Source organism: Ctenocephalides felis, unplaced genomic scaffold (genome assembly GCF_003426905.1).
Source record: "Ctenocephalides felis isolate EL2017-DRISC unplaced genomic scaffold, ASM342690v1 CF-g0.4_SCAFFOLD_03570, whole genome shotgun sequence".
Lineage (NCBI taxonomy): Eukaryota > Metazoa > Arthropoda > Insecta > Siphonaptera > Pulicidae > Ctenocephalides > Ctenocephalides felis.
Genome location: NW_020539724.1, coordinates 14,071,242 through 14,093,693, shown reverse-complemented (window position 1 = coordinate 14,093,693; position 22,452 = coordinate 14,071,242). Strand labels below are relative to the sequence as shown.

General features: G+C 28.5%; 1 protein-coding gene across 1 annotated transcript; it reads right to left on the bottom strand.

The window, feature by feature from the left end:
- Positions 1-371: 371 nt before the first annotated feature.
- On the bottom strand, positions 372-21,803 carry LOC113383419 (NGFI-A-binding protein homolog). The gene is given in 10 exon segments (XM_026621687.1): positions 372-557; positions 623-676; positions 758-852; positions 2,104-2,294; positions 2,367-2,649; positions 4,177-4,401; positions 4,469-4,588; positions 4,657-4,869; positions 4,939-5,040; positions 21,616-21,803. Coding segments are annotated over 10 exon segments (1,641 nt in total). The 5' UTR covers positions 21,788-21,803.
- Between the last annotated feature and the right edge of the window lie 649 nt (positions 21,804-22,452).

Here is a 22,452-nt window from a genome sequence, read left to right as displayed (position 1 = left end):
TGCTTTATTAAATTAAAATAATATTTAATTACTATATTGCAAAATATCTAATTAGTATTTACAAATGTTTTATTAAATCTAAGAAGGTTTGTTTGTTGTTTTAATATTATTTACAAATTCCTAGAATAATCATTTCACTTATTCATTGAAATAATCTAATTTTGTTTTAATTATATCTATATTGTCGAACATATAGCACCTATTATAAAAACTTATGTTAAAAGGATAAGTATATCCTTTAATTTTAATTTTTATTACATCCTAACAATGCTTCTCATTTTAAATCCTTATTGAATGCATGTAGGTCTAGTGGTTACCTCACATGATGTAATTACAAGTTCAAACAATTTTCGGTATGCGTCAATCCATATTCAATTTGTTATGGATGCAATCTGCTGCCGATGTTCAGTATCATTTTGTGGTAAGAGTGCACCAGATAGAAGCAATGCAGGATTAGCCACGGCTATAATACTATCTCCTTTTGAAGCAATCACTTTTAATTTTGCTTCATCGCTGCATTCCAAAGGAAATTTCTTATTGTTTTCAAATGAAGTATCCTAAAAAGACCAATTGTTTCTTAGTCTCAAAAGTTTGATATAAGTAAATCATTTTTTGGAATTACCTCTTTGCCTTTTTTATTGGAAGTTTGGAATTTTTGAATCATGTCATTATCATTCTGTAAAAAAAAAAATACGTTCTGTATTCTTTTTATCAGGTTTATTATATATTATGTCATATAAAAATGAAATTATCTCACTTGATGAGGTGAGCTCGAATTGCTGTAAGAATATCTAGAATCTGTATCTTCAGAATCAGTCGCCCTCGTGCTGCAGTACCTTTAAAATTCATTTACAGTTTAAAATAAATAACTAATAAAATATAAATTTAAAACAAGCATTTTAAATCTAATACTTACATGATCTTGTTTTCACTGTTGTCAGAGCATGCTCGCTGTGGAAGTATCAACTGTGTTAAATCAGTAGCCATTGGAAGCTCATGATCGTCATTAGTATTCTGAATTAAATAAAATGTTAAAACAATTTAATAATATTTGTCCTATGTGAGTATAAATATGTTGAATAAAATATATTGCAGTTTTACAAGATAAATCAACTTCTGCTATAATACTGCAACCTGCTGAAATAGAATACAATTCCCTAGAATCAATTTTATTTCTTGTTTCGATTGAATGTGTTATGAGAAATGTATGAATCAAGTTTTATACAAATACAATTGAAATATAAGTATGTACAAAATATGAGCAAATTAGTATATAAATGACTTATCATTTACAGTCTAAAATAGTTAAGTTTTTATCAGCACCTTAAATTATTTACATAAACATGCACATTCTAATAAATATTTATTAAGGTGGAATTTCACTAGGTTAATGTATATCATGCATATTTTGATTCTATGCATATTTTAATAGACTAGTGCATGAAAGCCTAGAATTTAGCTTATAAATGTCTATGTTTAGTTCACCATGAGTTATTTAAAGTTGATAATATGGAAATTTTACAGCCATTGCATAAATCCAACTCAAATATATATACATTTGAAAATATAATTATATATAAATACTTGAGTTTGATATATATAAGCAGTTTTTTGCATCTATTTCTTCGATATAATATAAATAATAATGTGTGGTTCATGCTAATAATTTATATGCTATGATTAGAATATTAATATGTAGCATATAAATTATTGGCATATTCAGAAAAATTGAAAATATCTACAAATTTTATTTAACAATCCTTCAAAATAAATGCGGCCTTTTATGAAACGATATTTACATTCATAATTACAGCTTTTATTTTGAAATACGCGGAACATCAAGTTAAATACATTTTAATATGAAAATAAATTTATAATGATCTCTACTTAGCAATAAGCATGAAGAAAGCATGTGTTCAGCTACTTGCGTGCTTTATAGTCCTCCCAAGCTATTAAAAAGATTAAATATATTAAATATGTTATTATCTAAAATGCTGCAAAATTAGAAAAAAATGTTAAATGATTAAAATAATAGAAAATCATGCATATTAATTAGGACTTTTACAAATCCATTAGACTATCGTTTGTTAGTGTCATTCTCGCAGTTCGATTTCTCGCGGCGGGCGGGGCTGACCTGCCTGCAGGAGGTTACGGGCGGTTGGTGCCGGCCTGGTGACATGGCAGGCGACCCAGGCGACATCAAATCGCTATTTGATCGAGGTCGTTTAGCCGAAGGCGAACGCATGCTCGCATCGTGGTTGTTTTGCTGTTGATCTAAAGGAGATTCTGAACGCCTGAAAATAATAAATATTATTATAAATTTTGAATTGGATAAATTGCTAGATATAAGTCTTTTATCGTCTTACTTCATTCCGGCTAACGCGCCAACTCCTTGCCCCTGCGTTTGGCCTCCTGCGTTCATACCACCAAAACCAACTCCGACATTTGCATCCCTCACCAATTTTCTGGCTAAAGGAAACAGTTCATCTCTCCTCGTCAATAAAGCTGGTGCCCTCCTGCATAATTGTGCAGCAGCCTCATTGACGCAAGCTTCGTGCAGAGTCAGAGGTCTCTCTGGTCGGCGTTTGCAATCAAAACGACCGTAGATCGCCGCGTATTGGCGGACAAGCTGCATTTTTAGCGGGTCATCTAAACATTAAAATTTATTATTACACAACTAAAGTAAATCTATATATATATATATATATATATATATATATATATATATATACAGGGTCGGTCCTGCCTTGCATGTAATGCATGCAAAAAATGCGGGCGCATGCCTTAGGGGGCGCCAAAACGAGTTTTGAAAATTAAATTTATAATTCATTATTTATATTTTTATTATTTATATAATATCTAGAATACTTTATAAATTATAATAAACAATCTAACTTAAGAAGGGACACACGGAGACACAATTAAAGAGCATATTTAATTTGCAATGTGATCTGTAGAAACAATTAATCAATTAATAACTCTGCAAAATAGTAAAAAACAGCTCTGTTTATTGATTAATCTACATATTCTATTTTTGCTTTGTTCGAAGTTAACGTGGAATCAAAAAAGAAATTATCTAGTGTTCAATCCCATAAGCGCAAACCTGCGAAAGATTAAATGAATTATTGGACATTATTGATAAAAAATTGCTAGCTGATTTAGTTGAAACTTATTAAAAATATGAACAAATTATAATCGGGAAAATGAAAAATGGAGAGCCAGTGCTTAGAAAATTACATGTTTATTCCGAGAAATTGAATTGTAACTTTTGTTTGTGTTGCAAATGTTTTGCTTCTGATGAACTGAATTGAATGTTGAAGACATGCGTGGTTAGGGTTATGGAAATGAAACAAATATGAAAAATGGAAGCAAAATTTACTGTGAAACGAAAATCTTGAGCCTTTTTTTTATATTGAGTGGTGTCTATACTCCAAATTTAATAATTTAACTATGCAGAAATAATATATATCAAATATAATTAGTTATTTTTTTCAATATAGTTCAAGACATGTGAAAAATCTTTGCATTTTCTACTGATTTTTGGACAATACTTTTAAAATGCGTTAAAAATTTACCTTTAAAACAACAAACTGATACTCTGAATATGTCGAGAAAGCAAGGATAAATACAATTCGGCTCCTACTATATCAATAAGGAGAAGTTTACAACGCAATTTTAGATATTGTAAATGATAAAAAATTAAATTAAAATAAAATTTAAATAATCCAACATGAAATACGAGTATTATGAGTTCTAGTTTTTTTAGCTCTCTTATCATGATTTGCTCAATAGAATAAATCGCATAATAAATAAGAAACATGTTTTAAAACCCAAGTATTAATATTGCACATACGTTGAAAATAATTGAAAATTTAAAAATATTTGATTGAAATCAACCCGCGAATCGCCTCGATCTTCTAAATAAATTTAAAATCAATGTATTTTGTACGCTTTTAGATTATATCTAATTTTCCGCACTAAATCCAGAATAATTAAAAATTAATTTTTAAAAAATATGTAAATATTTATATAATTTAAATGATAAACTGGTAAAGCAGGAAAAATTAATGGGGGGGGCGCTAGAAAAAAAGTTGCATGCGGGCGCTAAGGACCCCAGAACCGGCCCTGTATATATATATATATATATATATATATATATATATCTACTAATATCACCGTCTGGCATATCCATGATGCGTTCGAGTTCCCTACAAACACGCTTCTTGTTGTTTGGCGGTCTCGGTTCTAAGGGTGGTAAATGCCTAGCTAAGCTCTCTGCTGCTGAAGCCAGACGAGTCATTACCAGTGAGGTCAACAATGCTCCTGATGCTAATTGGCAGCTACTTATGGTTGCTGGTGATGAAGATGATGCCGAAGATACGATATCATGGGCAGCAATACCTGCTGAATAATTTTTAATATCATTTTGCCATGAAGTGAGGGATCAATTATATTTTGTGCCACAAACCTGGAGATAGAGCCTGGTATCTGGTACCAGCACTGTCCGGGCTATCGGCTGCTCCCCTTAAATTTTCTGGCGTCAAAGCATGCTGCGCGATCGGCGGCGTTGTCACTGGTGTAATATTACCTAAAATAACGAAATGTATTATAATAAAATGTATTAATTGAGCATATTTTGAATATTTTTATTACTACCTGTGACGATATGTGATCGATTGCTGCTGGTAGGTGCGAGCAACTCATTAGCAGTAAGAGGTCTTCGAAAAAGTTCGGGATTTTGAACCCACTCATGAAGTGCCTTTTGTAATCTTCTAACATGCAGAGGCTTACTGGCCATACCAACTAAAGCCATAATTTCTAAAAATTCTTCTTCTCCTGCATCACACAGCTGTTGTAAATCATCTCCACCTGGGAAAAAGATAAATAATTAATATTTAATTGAAATATATAATCAAAAAAACATAGAATATTACATACCCATTTCCAGAAGCGTGTCATAGTAGGCTAGTAAGCTAGCCCTTTGCATGACTCGGTATAATTGCAACTCTGCTTCGTTGTTTGGTATTGAAGTTAAAATAGCTGCAAAAAAATAAATAAACATTTATATTAAATATTTAACTAAATTTAATAAAATTATAATATAAAATTCAAACATTTCAGCGAAAATGGTAGAATCGAATATTTTAAACATATAAAATTTGCAAAGTATTTTATAAAGTAAAACTTGTTTTCACATTCCCCAACCACCACGATTAGCAATTTTTTCCTGTATATTAATCATAAATAGATAATTTAAGTTTTGTTTATCCAAAAAATAATTTTTGAAACGGTTTTCATATAACCGTCGCCACTCAAGCCGATCGATGTTGAGCAGGTCAGGGAAAGAGATGGCGCCAAGGGTTGACGATCAGGGGGATGATATTGTTTGAGAGTCAGATGAATGGGATAAGAACTAAATATAAAGGATAAAAAATCGGTCATCGCAGTGCTGGGCAGTAAATAAAACCTCGACATAATTACATATAATTTATTGTAAACATTGGAAACCGCATTTTATCCGCATTTTAACTTTTTTACTTCTTGTTACAATATCGTTTACAAAAATGTTTACTTTATATCTGAAAATAAATGTATTTAGTTTTTGAAGTAAAACTTCTTTAGGCGCGACTAGGGTGTAAATCCGTACAAATGCAACGGAAGTACGTTACGGCAGAGTCGAGTGACAATGATTCGTCATTCGCTTTCGATGATATCATTTCTATTCGGGTCGATTGAGATTAGTCGTCGCGTATGTAAATGAAGATCTGTCGTTGTATGCGTACCGGCGTCAACATTGTATGCGTACCGATATCAAGAAGGAAATCGGCATAGATAAATAAACATTTTAAAGTTCCATCGTAGTACAAATCTTGATTTATTGAAAAATGTCTGAATCAGAAGAATTTTTTACTCTGTCGCCCGTAAATAATTATAATGAAAATAATAAAACAAATGCAGCGTTTGCGCCGTGTATGAAACATAAGTCTATTGAAATAATTTCTATATTATTCGTAGTTTCTATAAATCTTTGAAATTATTAAGATGGAAAATATTTTTAGGCAAGACAGATATTGCAGCTGTTCAAAGAATGAGATTATATCACCAGCGAAAAAGTAAAAAAAAACAAGCAGTAACACAATTACATGATGAGTGAAGTTGCAAAAACAATATTTGTTTAGGCGTCGATTAACATAATCCACTGTGTGAACGAATATTATAGTAGTTATTAATCAGCAATTACTTCATTTGATTTTAAATATTATACATATTTTCAATGCTATTATAAATATATAATTTATAATTTATCGTTATATAAATGTGTGTAATGATTGACACTAATAAATGTGTGCATCAGGAGTGTTACTATTTACATTAGTTACATTACTAATAAACATTATTCAAAATTGTTATATGATGTAATTATTTTTACTTAAATGCCATCTTGTACAGTAGCAAATAAGTTTTACTTCAATCGCCTGTGAACCTTACGCGCACTCCTTTTTTCTGTTAAATTTGTTTTTCATGAACTATGTTGGTATAATTTATGTATCATTGTTGTGTGTATTATACATACTTTAAAGTTTTTGAGTATTCTTTGACCAGCTCTTCCTTGAGATATTTCTAAATATTATTTAACCCTAATTACAGTATTTCTTAATAATTATATTACTATACTAAGTAATTATAAATCCTTCAATTCCAAGTTGTATTATTGCACTTATTACAATTACATCAAATAATTTTCTCTATTCTCATCTTAGATTATTATTTTGTTTTCATCTTATCCCATTACTTTGGCATGTTTTTATTCATCTACCACCATTTTCATGTAGCTTATGATAGGGAATTTATTTACCTACAATAACAGGATTAAATGTAAAAATTCAAAATTTTAAACATCGTATCTGATAACTTCGATATATTCTTATTTATCCATTAGCAATTCGATGTATTGTCGGTCATGGGTTATGAACATCTCTACGAGATGGACTTTATTTTCTTGCAAAGCTTTTTGTTTAGTTCGTTTTCTGTATTTTCGTTCTCGTTCTTATTCTTCGGAAGAAAAAGCCGAAAATCGTAAAGGAGACAGGATATAAAACGCATATAGACGCAGACGCTCGGCGCCAGACCTGGAGTCGGCGAGGATGGCGAGCTTAAAGTTTTTGCAAGTTCGGAAAACAACCGTGGTCTATACGAAAATATTCAGAAATATATATATATATATATATATATATATATATATATATATATATTAGGGTGGTCCTCAATATAGACATTTTCGAATTTCCTTGCTCCAAAGGTTCAAGTGGTTCCAAATTGATAAAAAACAAATCTCTGAAAGGTTTAGCTCTTAATATTAACTTTTAGATAGTGCGCAATTCAATCAAACTTCGTATAGAAATAGCATGGAAAAAGTTTTGAAAATTAAAAAAAAAGTTTTTTAGGTATAACTCAGCGACAAATAAATTAAAAGTGAAAATTCGTGTCATTTTTTATTAAAAATTCGACGCTCTGCAAAATTTTTGAAAAATTGTTCATGCTATTTCTATACAAAACTTTGATTGAATTGCGCTCTATCTAAAAGACAATATTAAGAGCTAAAACTTTCAGAGAATTGTTTTTTATCAATTTGGAACCATTTGAGCACTTGGGAGCACGGAAATTCAAAAATGTCCATATTAAGGACCACCCATATATATATATATATATATATATATATATATATATATATACATTCATGTGGTAATATTATTTTATATAAAAATAAATTTGCATTGCATATATTTCATGTATTTTGTTTTACAAAAAAGCAAAACACCTGAGCGTTTTTATAAAACGGTTAACCCATTGTATAACGAACTCTCCCAGACAATCGAGCTGAAGAACGCACGTTGCACATTTTTTTATAATTCATTTAATTTTTATTTTATCATCACGAGCTTCTACATTTGTACGATTGGAATCTGATATATAAAAAAACTTTTGTACGCTTTTGCTCAAGACACTGAGGTTCATTTTTAATTAACTTAACGAAGAAGAAGTTTGTTTTCGCAGGAAATCCGATTTTAAGTTTTCTCTAATTTTATGTTTACTCGACGTTACATTTACACATTTTTGTAGTTTTGAAGCGTTTGAGACCGAATTTGGAAAAAGTATGTATGAAGGCATCTTATCTTATCTTAAATTATTATCTAATTATATCAAATTAAAATATTATCTATCATATAAAATATTACTTTTACTTTTATCAAATTTTACTCTTATTAAATTTTACTGTTACTAAATCTTACTCTTATCAAATTTCAATCTTACGTTTACTCTTATGAAATTTTATATATATATATACAATTTTTTTAAAGTAAACATTTCAAAAAACACTTTTTTAAATATAAACACACACAGATATATATATATATATATATATATATATATATATAAATGTGTATATATTATATTACTATGTATGTGAGTATCAGTTTTTATTTAACTACACTAGAAAATTTTAAGGGTAGTTCTATGTTAAGACACACCCATGATCCCTTCCCGGGTTGGACAAAAATTCGGTTGGGGTTTCATTTTTTTTGTGACCCGAAATAAGGGTGAGTAACGAACTTTACACTGGTTTTTGATAAATAAATTAGACAAGGGATTCATTGAATACATATATATATATATATATATATATATATATCTTGTATGATTCTGAATTTAATGTTGACATATGTATTAACAAAGTCTAGTAATCGGGTATAACATCAATAAAAAACAAGAATTTCTTTCAAAAATTTATTTTAAATCCATACGTTTCGGCTATAATCCTAGCCTTTATTTAGGGGAAAAATTAGTTGAGCTTAATATTAATTTTTTTTTCCAAGAGAAATTATTTTGATAAAACAAGCAGAAAGTTCTTTGAATCATACAAATCGGACGCTTAGTTCTCTCAAAAACTGTCATTTTTTGCACATTTTGCTCTGTATCTCCGAAACCGCTGTACCTGCCTTTGCCAAAAACTAATCATCCCTTCTCCCTGTTATTACGAATTGAATGCTTTTTAGATCATTCAAATCGGATGCTCCGATCTCTAAAAATCTCGATTTCTATTTTCTGCACTCTTTGCTCCGTATCTTCAAACAGGTGAACCTGTCTTTGCCAAAAACGAATCAGCACATCTCCCTACCAATAGGAATCTAATGTTTTTTTAACTTTTCAAATCGGTTGATCCGTGCGCCCGAAAACGTGGATGAAAAATTGTATCCATACATGCACACACACATCCATTTTTTCTGAGGTATGCCAAAATGTTCAGAAACCTTCAGAACGTGAAGAAATGTAAAAATTTTCAATTTCGATTTTTGGACGATTACAATAACTTACCCTACGGGAAGTTAATAATATATTTAAAAACAAGGTAAACATTAAAATAAGATAAATATCGCAAGATCAAAAGCCACGTAAAATAAATAATAATAAAACTTCATATTTGCAGGCCTGGTCGTAAACTCCTAAGTATATCATCTTATATGTATATCCCTTAAATTCTCTATAATTTCCTCGAAGCACGTATTAGGTGCCCCGTCACAATTTTACGTCCATTAAAAAAATCGCTTATGCAAAATAAGTCTCAAAACTGGTCTAGCGATCACAAAAGGGTGATTTTTTTCATCAACTTTGGGTTTTGTTAATGATATTCACGGATAATTTTTTTTGTCTTACCTTCATGATAATCCCGAACAAAAGCTAAAATATTGGAGCAAAACTTTGTCATAAAAACAATTATTCCCATGGACTAGCACAAGCAGGCAGATGATAGGAAAATGACAATATGCAAATTTTTCGTGTACGAGTTTTTCTAATTGTCTTCGAAATTTTTTGTTCGGACAATTTGTGCGTGTGAACTATGAGGATAAAGGATTTATTTGGGATAAGGAAAATAGTGGTGTTTAGAAAGTAAAAAAGTGTAAGTATCTACCAATTGTACCAACCTTTAACCAAACGTTAGCTATGATACTTTAATTTGATTTTTTCTACTTCCCGTCCCGTAACGAAATATTCGAGGCATATTAAATGTTTTGAAATAAATTATTATAAATACTGTAACATTGTTAAATATTTATAAGAATTATATCAACTGAAATCACAAAGTCAAAAATATTTATTTAAAGTATGTGAGTTTTAATACTTTAGTGAGAATTAAAATTGAAATCTGAATTATTTTCGATATAAAAAAAATGAAATGATTTTTTTTTTCCAAAAGCAACTGTTTCATCAACACAAACATAAAGTTTTTAAATCATTCAATTCGGATGCTTATTTCTCTCAAAAAGTGCCATTTTTTGTACATTTAGGTCTGTATCTTCGAAATGGCTGAGCCTGCCTTTGTCAAAAACAAATAACCACTTCTCCCAATCATTACTAATAGAATGTTTTCCAGATCATTCAAATCGGATGCTCCGTTCTATTTTCTGCACTCTTTGCTCTTTTTCTTCGTAACGGCTGGACCTGCCTTTGCCAAAAACTAATCTGCACCTCTCCCTATCAATAGGGATGGAATGTTTTTTGAACCATTCAAATCGGTTGATCCGTGCGCCCGAAAACGTGAACAAAAAAATGCGGACGCACAAAACACACACACACACATATACATTTTTTCTGAGGTATGCCAAAATGTTCAGAAACCTGCAAAACGTCGAGAAATGCAAAAAATTTCATTTTCGATTTTCGGCCCATTTCTATAACTACCCTACGGGAAGTTAAAAATAATATAATATTATAGAATTTTCCTTCGCAATTTTTGTAATTTCATATGTGTAATTTCATAACTTTATCTATTAACAAATTACAAAAAAATGATATAGTTTTCATTCGTATTCAAGCATATGTATATGTAAATGCATACAGACACATAAAAATAAAGGGTTGTGGGACAGCTGACATTCGGCATTTTTTTGTTAACCATCTTCATGGTCAGAAAGTGAAAGGGTTGCGCGGTATATGTAAATGAAAATGCAACCCGTTGATGAGCGTATATAATATGGAATTATATATATATATATTAGGGTGGTCCTTAATATGGACATTTTCAAATTTCCTTGCTCCCAAGGCCTCAATTGGTTCCAAATTGATAAAAAACAATTCTCTGAAAGTTTCAGCTCTTAATATTAACTTTTAGATAGTGCGCAATTCAATCAATCTTCGTATGGAATACCATGAAAAAAATTTTGAAAATTAAAAAAAAATTTTTAGGTATAACTTAGCGACAAATGAATTAAAAGTGAAAATTCGTGTTATTTTTTATTGAACATTCGACGCTCAGCAAAATTTTTGCTATTTCCATACAAAACTGTCATATTTCATACACAATATATAAATTAAATTTTTATGTAAAATCTTGTGCCCCCCATAAGTAATCTGCCCTAAAAGTAACTCTCAATTGAATTATTACATATTTATAATTACCGTCCAGTTAACTAAATTTTTTATTACCCCCAACAGTTAAATTTTATTCCTTGAATGAGGATGTAGTATGCGTTATTAATTCTGTGACCGTTTGTCTTTGCATATGTCCGTCCAAAAAAACTGCCCCAGGCTTAACCCTTCCGGTCTTCTGTATTTATTGAGTCTTGGATTACAATTATATTTTTTTCATGAATTTTATTTCAGCTTTTTATATCGGACATGTGTTCTGTTGGCTCGCCGCCCCGCCAGGACTATTACTTACGTTAGGCGACCGACCGATATTCAAATGAAAGGGTTGAGGGTACTCACAGGGGAGGAGAACATTGGGAGACTCTTTACTGGCTTGAATTAGTGGTAGAAATTTGAATTTAAATTTTTGAAGTAAAACTTTTTTAGGCGCGACTAGGGTGTAAATCCGTACAAATGCAACGGAAGTGCGTTACCGGCAGATAAAATAAGAGTCGAGTGCCAATGATTCGTCATTCGCTCTCGATCGTTTCTATACGGGTCGATTGTGATTAGTCGTCGCGTATGTGAATAGATTTTTAATTCTATTATAAATATATAATTTATAATTTATCATTATATAAATGTGTATCATGGTTGACACTATTAAATGTGTGCATCACGAGTGTTGCCATATTACTAATAAACATTATTCAAAATTGTTATATAATGTATTTATTTTTACTTATCCAGAAAATGATTGTCCAGAAAACGTTGTTTAGCCATATAAAATATTTTTAGAAAATTTTCAGTGTAAAAAATATCTAACTGATTATAATCGTGAAAGATTGTGTCAGCTAACTCAAATTAAATGGAGGGTTTACCCACTGAAACGCATGCCACATATGAATATTCTTGGGTCAAATTAATAATCATTGCTAATTGTAAGATAAAACTGATTACATTTACATTAATTTAATATTCAAGGTTTTGATCAAGTATTACCATCACCTGGGAGAAAAACATTCAGAATTATATGTATTTTTCAATTGCGCAATAAAAATATTAAAAGAAAGAAATTTGATCCCAGAATGAAATTAAAAGTGCTAGGAATTGACAATTCTTAATAAAAATATATTATTCTTGAAATAATAACTTAAGCCTTATATAAGTTTAAGGAATTATGTTAACATTCATTGACTGAACGTGGGATGAAAATTATTCGATTACCAAAGTGAGTATCATTAAATATGAGTTTGTGGTAGGAGAGTGAAAATTTAAGGCTGTATGTGCTAGGGCTTTATAAGTTCGAAGTATTGCATAAAAAAGAGCAAAAACCTCTGACAGCTTTTTTAATATTACTGATAATTTTAATATTATCAACCTGAGCTAAGATTACATTTTCCATTTAATATTTTTACTATATTATAAATCGTCTGTTGTATAACTCCTTGTATCAATTCGAACAACAAAATAAATCTTTTTCCGTTTTAACTTTCTCACTTTTTTCAGAAGACAAACTCTTTTGTATCGCCACGATTGCATCGACTTTCACATGAGCTTTTTTATAAAACTCATGAAAAAAATGATAGTGGTCCAGAACGTACCTGTTTTTTTTTTCAAAAGTAATTTCGGAAACAAAATCTTGTTAGTCGTTGTATTCATATCTTTTGTATGCAGATGAGTTTGCTTACTTGCAACCCTTCCAGGGCCATTTACCGAAATGAAAAAATATTTTCTCATAAGGAGAAAAAACTAGTATTTACTGAGAAATATAAAAAATATAAATGGTTAAACATTTTAGAAAAAAATTGGTAAAAATTGCTAACAATTTTATGCACTATGCAAAGCCATACATTAAATTTCGTTAATTATTTAAAACATAGAAATAATCTAAGAAATAGACCTAAATGAAGAAAATATGTGTACATTTTTTTTTTAGAAAAAAGTTCAGAAAGATAAAATCAGAAGTAATACTAGCTACCCAAAAAATTACACACACACATATATATACATATAATATATAATAAGATGGTCCTTAATATGGATATTTTCGAATTTCCTTGCTCCCAAGAAATCAAAAGGTTCCAAATTGATAAAAAACAATTCTCTGAAAGTTTTAGCTCTTAATATTGTCTTTAAGATAGAGCGCAAAGCTTTGTATGGAAATAACATAAAAAAAATTTCAAAAATTTTGCAGAGCATCGAATTTTCAATAAAAAATTACACGAATTTTCACATTTATTTCATTTGTCGCTAAGTTATACCTAAGAATTTTTTTTTTAATTTTCACATTTTTTTCCATGCTATATCCATACGAAGTTTGACTGAATTGCGCACTATCTAAAAGTTAATATTAAGAGCTAAAACTTTCAGAGAATTGTTTTATATATAGAACATATACACATGTATATGATTCCATAAACCTCTACCTAACGTATATTTTTTGTTATAATGATTTAAAAAAAAAAACAACTATCATCTATCTATCTATCCATCCCTTGACCCCTAGTACAACGTTTCTTGAATATTAATATTTTTGAGGGTAGTTTCTTCCCGACCGAAAAAGTAATTGCGATTGCTTAAAAATATACTTAAACAAAAAAAAACATAGAAAAAAATGTATGTTAACGAAAGGTGGTTATATATTCAAATCAACAGATGAGTTTAACTTACACTTTTTACTTACAGTCAACCCTTTCACTAACAAAGAAACTTTTTTTTGGTATCTTATGCCGTTTGAGTATCCCACGACAAATGACTAGTAAAAAATAGATATAAGGCTGGATAGGGGTTGAAAAAATTATGTTTTGGAAAATTGTAATGATTAGAAATTATTTATAATAAATAACAAAAAAAAATGTTACTATTTTTGAGATGCATGCACTTCACCTTCTGTCGTTTGAACTTTTTTCAAAATCATTTAATGAAATATGTGATTTCAAATATAAAATTTTGAGCAAAATAATAGATATATACTAATAATATATTTAAAAAAACGCATATCACAAAAAAATGATACCATCATTTTTAACTTCCCGTAGTGAAATCGTCCAAAAATCGAAATTGAAAATTTTTGAATTTCTCGACGTTTTGAAGGTTTTTGAACATTTTGGCATACCTCAGAAAAAATGGACGTGAGTGTGCGTGTAAAAAAAACTACAGCAGCAGTTTAATAACTGCGATTTTTTTAATTTTATCAATATACCTTTTTGTAATGAAAACCATTTATATACAAAATACTCACTTCATCAAAATACGTAGAAATTAGCAGATTGTTATAAAAACATAAAAACGATATTTAAAATATTAACAATTAATATTTGTTTTTTTAAATATAAATATAGATTTTGTTCATAATAAAATACCATGCTATAAAACAATTATTTATCAATAAAATGCAATTAAATTGCATATAGTTTCAAGTTGATAAATAAATAATTACTAAGTATTTAAATAATATTGTTGTTATTAAATACTTATTATATCTTTTATTTATTTTTCTCACGATTTTGATACATCTTCTAAAACATGAATATGATTTCATAACTACACAGGGGTCAGTTTTTTTCACTAATCTAAAAGTACATCCATAATTTTTTTCGTGTGTATTTCACCCCGTTAAGGTGCTAAGATTTTTTTACACATTGATTTTTTGTTTTAGAAAAGAAATCATAAGGGTGAGATAGTACAGAGCTCATCTGCATATGAGGTACCCATCATTAAAATGAATCTATTTTTTTGATATTGATGTAAAAAAAATAAGTATGTACATAGAAATTTCGTGAGAAAATTGTTAGAAGACATTGGAAAATAGGGTTAAGAACATTATTAGCAGAAATTCGATTGCTTTGAATACTAATAACATTAAAGATAGAAGTTGATAAAGTTTCAGAACATTTAAATAACTTATTTGCAGAAAATGATTTTCCATAAAGATATTGATTGACCAAATATTAATAAAATAAAATTAAAAATAATAAACAAATATTTAAACAAATTATATATCATTCTCAATGGTATAGTTTTTCATATAAGATTTGCTTTTAAACTGACCTCATGCTGATAAATGTATATTTGCAACAATAAATCCACTATTATTTACTGAAATTCAAAATATTATTTCCCAAGAATTCATTATTAACATTTAGTTAGTATTACTTTATTTTAATATCAAATATGCAAAATAGTTATTTCAAAACAAATATTTATATTTATATTTTCCAATAACCTCACATGACTCGGAAGTTTTTTTTACAGATGACTCAAAATAAAAACGATGCACCCTATAACAGGTATACGGCTGTAAGGTGTATTTTTTCAAGGCGCGGGGTCGTTTTTTTCGAGATACCATCCCCTAATCTCCAACCCTTTTTTGTCTAATGACCGTTTGATCAGCGGTGCTTAAATATCAAGGGTCATAGTTTTTTACTTTAGACTTTCGATTTTTTTCATTGTTTAGCATATGTGCATAATTAACAAGCCAGATAAACTTGTATGCACTACTTGTATTGAATACTGAGGATATATTTCGATTTTTTTTAGGATGAGTTCAGAAAAAATAATTAGGAAGATGTTGGATAGATTTTCTCATGCCGCGGGTATTATAGATTTTCTATTTTTTTTTCTAGTTGATTGTTTAAATTTGCATAATGTAGAATAAAGACTTTGAACCGTTCATTTCACACGTTTTTATTATCGATGACTATTTATTAATAACGGATAAAATTAAATACAGTAAAATCCGTTAAGACGATTTCCCAAATAAACTGTTATGTGGGAAAGCGTATTACGCGGGGTAAGTAAAATATGTTTCAAATGTTGTAAAGTGGCGTATTATGCGAGAAACCTTATTAGGCCTAATCGTCTTAACAGGGTTCTACTTCATCAATTGTTTTTTTTAGGTATTTTTTACTCTCAAATTGATTTTTCATAATTGTGAAAATAATTTAAAATAAAAAGAACCAATCAGTAAATTTTAAAAAAGAATGAAAATATAAAATTTAATATATTTATGTACAATTTAAAATTTGCTTCACACTTTTTCAAACTGAAATTATCATATAAAATAAAATTTGTTCATATTGAAAATGATAAGATACAAAGGGCATTTAATTAGGGTAATAATTTTATAACTAAATTAATCATTGAATAATTAAATTGAATTGAATGAAGGGACTAAAAAAATGACAATAAAAATATATTCTATATTACGAATGTAAAAAATATTTAAGTAATGATTAGTAAATTTGAGACTGGTTCAGTAAATATAACTAAAAATTAAAAATCCAGCAAAATTTCATATATTTTTGTTTCCATATATATATATACATACATATATATATATATATATATATATATATATATATATAAATCCTTTACTTCCCTAGGGTTACCTACAGGGGTAGTTCTTTAGGGCAGTACTATGTATGAATACAATGAGCAGGAACTATATACAGCACATTGCAATTTAAGTACAATTCTACTCGATCAAAAAATAAAATTTGAATAAAAAAAATACCTAGGGTCTTTTTCACTGTAGCCAATCGCCATCAACAAATTTAGACCCTGCAAACAAGGGGTGTGTTTTGAAAAATAATTCTTTGGGTAATGGAAATACAACGTAGACTTCAAATATCCTCATAACAAATTTATATATATTTTACGAATAAGATAACGTTTATTTGCGCGATAACGTTTTTTTATATGTTTTATTTAAAATTTATTATCTTCAAAGCAAAAAACCTCCAACAATAAAATAATCATTCCTTCTTGGCAGATGTTTTCACCCTTGCCTTCATTTGAATTAAATATTCATAAATAATGTTTTATATTTTGACTTTTATCAAAATCTTACCGCTATTCTTTACTTCATAAAGCACAAAAGCAATACTTTTATAATTCCAAAATGAAGATCAAAGAAAAAAGATTAAAATCCTTTTGATAAATGGATCTCTTTATGAGTTCAAGCAAATAATCCTTTGAATTAAATTTGTTTGCGGTTGAAAGAGATAAAAAAAATATAAAAAGACGTTTTGAATAGAGATTGTGTATGTAAAATTATAATATTTTGATATTAGACAATAATTATTGAAAATATGAATAAAAATAGTTATTAATTCTAAGCTAAGCGGTTGTATTTATCAACAATTCTAATGCATTTGTTGAAAGACAAATGTTATCCGGTTTTACTAAAATTTAGAACAAAATTTTTATATATAATATTCCGAAAAGTTTTTGTTTTATGGACTATGTACATTCTCCAAGATTTGTTTTATTTTCACATTTTTCAATAAAAAGTTCTCTAAAAAAATATCTAGACTTAATGATGGTTTCAATTAGAAAGAAAAATTGAATATTAATGCATATGTATATATCAGTAAATTGTATATACACTTAAATACGTTTTTTTGTATACCCAAATGTTTTTTGCTAATTAACTCTAGAGAGTATATATGTATATATATATATATATATATATATATATATCTAATATATAAATATAGATATCCGTATGTAATATAAGAATAAAAACATCCAACACTCTGGCATGTACAAAAACATATATATTATTATTGTTAATTAAACTCGCTACTAAAAAAAATATGACTGCATCTAAATATGTATACTAGCTGACCCGGCAAACGTTGTTTTGCTAAGTAAGGTATATTCTAAACAATTTCTAGAGAATCAAAATATTAATACTTTAAGTGTATAAGTATGTGTTGTTTGAATGCTATATACAATGAGGTATTATAAACCCTATTAGTTTGTCTATATTTTGTCAATACAAACAAACTGGAAGTTTTATACACTTTCTATAGAAAACATGGTATAATCCAATCCAAGTCTTTTTGGTCTTTCGACTTATTGATTACGTTTCAAGTTTTTCGGATTCTTTTTGGATTCTGTATTTTGTGTATAATTGTAAATAATACTACTGAGCTTATACAAAATTTTCAAATTTCTGCGAGGAGAGATAGAAAATGAATTAAGTATTTCTTCTTTAACCTGCTTTTTGAAAAGTTTCAAGTAACATTCGATGAATTAAAGTAAATTTAATAAAAAGTATATATGTAGAGCAGAGCGAGGCATTAAGGTCCAATTTAACTTTGAGCATATATAAACTATATTATGAAAATGATATGAAAAAAAAACCAATTATATCCCATCACATAACACATTTCAAACAAACAGTTATCTGACTACGTTCAGTAAAACTGGCAGCTAATTCATCATTGTAGAAATGTGCTTTTTTGATGTCTTTCAAAAATTTGTTATCTCGACTTTTTTACCCTATAGGCGGGGTAACTTGGAACGGCCAGGTGGAAAACAGGTTTAATGTCATATTTTAATGTTAAAGGTATTTTACAAAATAATTACACTTTTAACTAATGCTATCAACGGAACAAAATACATTTATTATGGATTTTCAAAGATTAACGCCCGATAGCAGTGTCATGAGAATCAAGGTTATAGCTGGTTATACATCTTTTTACCCCTACTTTCAAATATTGTTGTTATATCTAGTGTTAGGGCAAGAAATTGAATGAAACAAGAATTTATATTATCTGGTACTTTTAAGCAACAGATTGATTGGTACATATTTTCAAATATTAAGAAGTTCGATATTCATATTACTATTACCACCATTGCTATCAAGAGATTGAACACAGACTTCGATTACGAAATTACATTAACATTAATCAATAAAAAAGTCATGTAAAAAACTCTATTTTTTTCTATCCTACTATCTCGTATTTATATAATCAGCCTCACATACACAATCGCATGTGTGATGAAACTGGAAAGCTCGTCAATATAAAAACAAGTATATACGTAAGTTTTTTACCGTCCGTCTGCAATACACCGTATTTAAATCATTCTCGTTGCGCAGCTCTCCGGCTGCGGTAAAAAATTTCAAAGTTTTTACCGCACGGGAGTAAAATTTACCGCCGTCTTTAGATGGAGAAGAAAAAGGTACTTTATATGGCATGTGAGGAACATTTTGTGGAATCGAACTTAACAGACAAACTACTTAAATAATCATAAACGTTATTCAAAAATATATGAATATATCAATTAATTAGTCTAGAATGCAGGTTATAATAACGTACTTTTAAAGAAAAGCTGACTTATTTCTGAATTTCATTCTAAAACCGAAAGAAAAAATGATAAATATTGAAACGAAGAATGTTTTAGTACCCTAAATAAACATTTCTTATTTTTGATATTTAGATATCAATTTCTTACTATCTAATTTTATTTCTAACAAAATTAATGAATTCTAAAAATACTTTACTGGTTATTTATTTAGTTACTATTCATATTCCAGTTTTGGCCATTTATTCTAATATTGTGGAAATTTTAGTAATAATCACCAAATGAATTATATTAATTATCTGTACTTTTAATTTAAAAAAGTAATTATAACCAGAAAAAAGCTGCATTTAAATTGCACCGATTTTTTGACAAATTTGAGAAAGGCTGATGAATATTACAGTGATCACTTTAATTATTTTGAAAAAGGAATATTTAGCATTTTTCTCTGTTGTTTTAAAAAAATTAATAAGAAAAGTGTTTTGAGTTGTTTTACAATTAATATAACATCCCAACAAAATCTTTGATTCATTTCACTTTAAACATTATTGGGACATACCATATACATATAACATATTCAATCTTAAATAAATTTATGTGTCTAATTCAAAATGCATATGAATATTTGAGCGTGCAGGATTTTCATTAATAATTTCCTGTACCTCTTAACTTTAAGTTTTTTTAATTTTTCGATTTGTGCATTTTAATAGCGTTCGCTCTGGCAACAGTTTTTCTCGTTCGAAAGAACCGAGTAATCACTTTTTATTGAAGATATATAAGAAATTCAAATTACGAATGTTTGTAAAAAGTCCCAATCGTAATATTGGTCGTAGCAAGAAGAAATTGGTTACAATATAAAAAATTGAGAAACAAAACTAAAGATTAGTTTTCGGATAATATACATATTTAATTTTCGATGGTAACAATTTTACCTACCAACTTATTACCATACAAATAATTTCATATATTCAGTGGGGCGTCAAGCCTTATGACAATCAGTTGTTAAATTAAATTATTACTAGGGAATGCAATATCGATAGAAAATTTTAATACCGGTATTTCGATAATTTTTCATTTTAAAACCGGAATACCAGTAAATTACCGGTATTTTTATTATCTTAAACAAACGTGAACAAAATTGAAAGTTACTAGTACAAATATAAAAAAATGTATATACAACTATATTCAACTAAACAATAAAATAAAATAATAAGTTTATTTTTTTAAATAATAATTTAACAAAAGTATATGCAATTTAATTAATTCATTGTCACTATCGAGTATATTGAGTACTTTTCACCAAAAACAAACTTAGGAGTAAGAATGACCAAAAACTCATAAAAGATCATATTACATTATTATAATAAACTGTATTGTCTGTATCCGATGTGTTAAATTAGCATAATCTCCAATATTTTAAAAAAATAATTTTTCTACACTAATTTAAGATCGGATTCTTTGTCGAGATAAATAATAAGTTACTGTAATTGTTGAGTATTGTTATTTCTATAGTATTCTACTTCTATAGTATTTTCAAACTTCGAAACGTTTTCGAAAAATAATATTTTATAATTGTAATAAGAAGCAAAAATATTTAGTAATTATCATAATAATTATGTATAAAGTTAGAAAGAAATAAAGATTACGCAGAGGTAATCTGTATGATATAAAATATTTTGGCGCAAATATCACTTAAAAAACCGTTGCATTTTAACAATAGATGAAAAAAACATCATTATCTATCAGTAGAATTCTAATTATTATAACACGATATAAAGCCCTTCGGAAAGCAATAAATATTCAGTTTAATGACGAGTTGAGATAATATTTGACATTTGTTTATCTTATAGAATCACTTGAAGATATAGCTGTTTATGCGATTATGGAATTTAAAGATAAATTTGTTCCGAGAAATTTAAACTTTGGGGTATTATGTATCAAATAGCGCTTATGTAAGAATACCAAAAATACCGGTATTTTTGGAATAAATACCACATCTTCAACTTCATATAATGTGTGTATCTAGATATTTTTGCTATAAATAACTATTTTTTCTTAATACCCTTTCATAATAGAGTTTTTTCATTAAACTGCTTATCAAATTCGACTTACTTGTACTATTTGCATTCCTGCTAGTGATCTTTCCTGGTGCAGCTGGGTTTGGTTGTCCTAGTGTTCCGTGCGCCGCATTTGACGGCGTGACCTCACGCGAAACGATGTCTGGTGTCGTGGTCCTGGACGACGCTTCAGTCGCCTCCTCCATATCGATCACGGAACAGCACATCAAATATAATTTGATTATTTACCTAAAGTTTGAAAATATAATATTAATTAAACTGTTAAAGTTTGTAGTATAGTATAAATAAAATAAAGGTACCAATATCTCAAAAAAAAGTGCGCGTAAGGTTCACACGCGATTGAAGTAAAACTTATTTGCTACTGCACAAGATGGCATTTAATTAAAAATAAATACATCATATAACAATTTTGAATAATGTTTATTAGTAATATGGTAACACTTGTGATGCACACCCATTATACATACATATTTATATAATGATATATTATAATATTATATATTTATAATAGCATTAAAAATATGTATGATATTTAAAGACAATATTGTAATTAAAGTCATACTTCAAAAATGACATGATCGGTTTGTCATTGTAATTAGCATTTGGAAATGAACTTTCATTAGAGAAATAAAGTAATTGCTGATTAATGAATTCTATAATATTCGTTCACACTGTGGATTATGTTAAACAACGCCTAAACAAATATTGTTTTTGCAACTTCACTCATCGTGTAATTGTGTTTGAAGAACTTCATGTAATTAAAATTAACAAACATTCATTGACTGCTTGTATTTTTTTTACTTTTTCGCTGGCGATATAATCTAATTCTTTGAACAGCAGTAATATCTGTCCTGCCTAAAAAATATTTTCC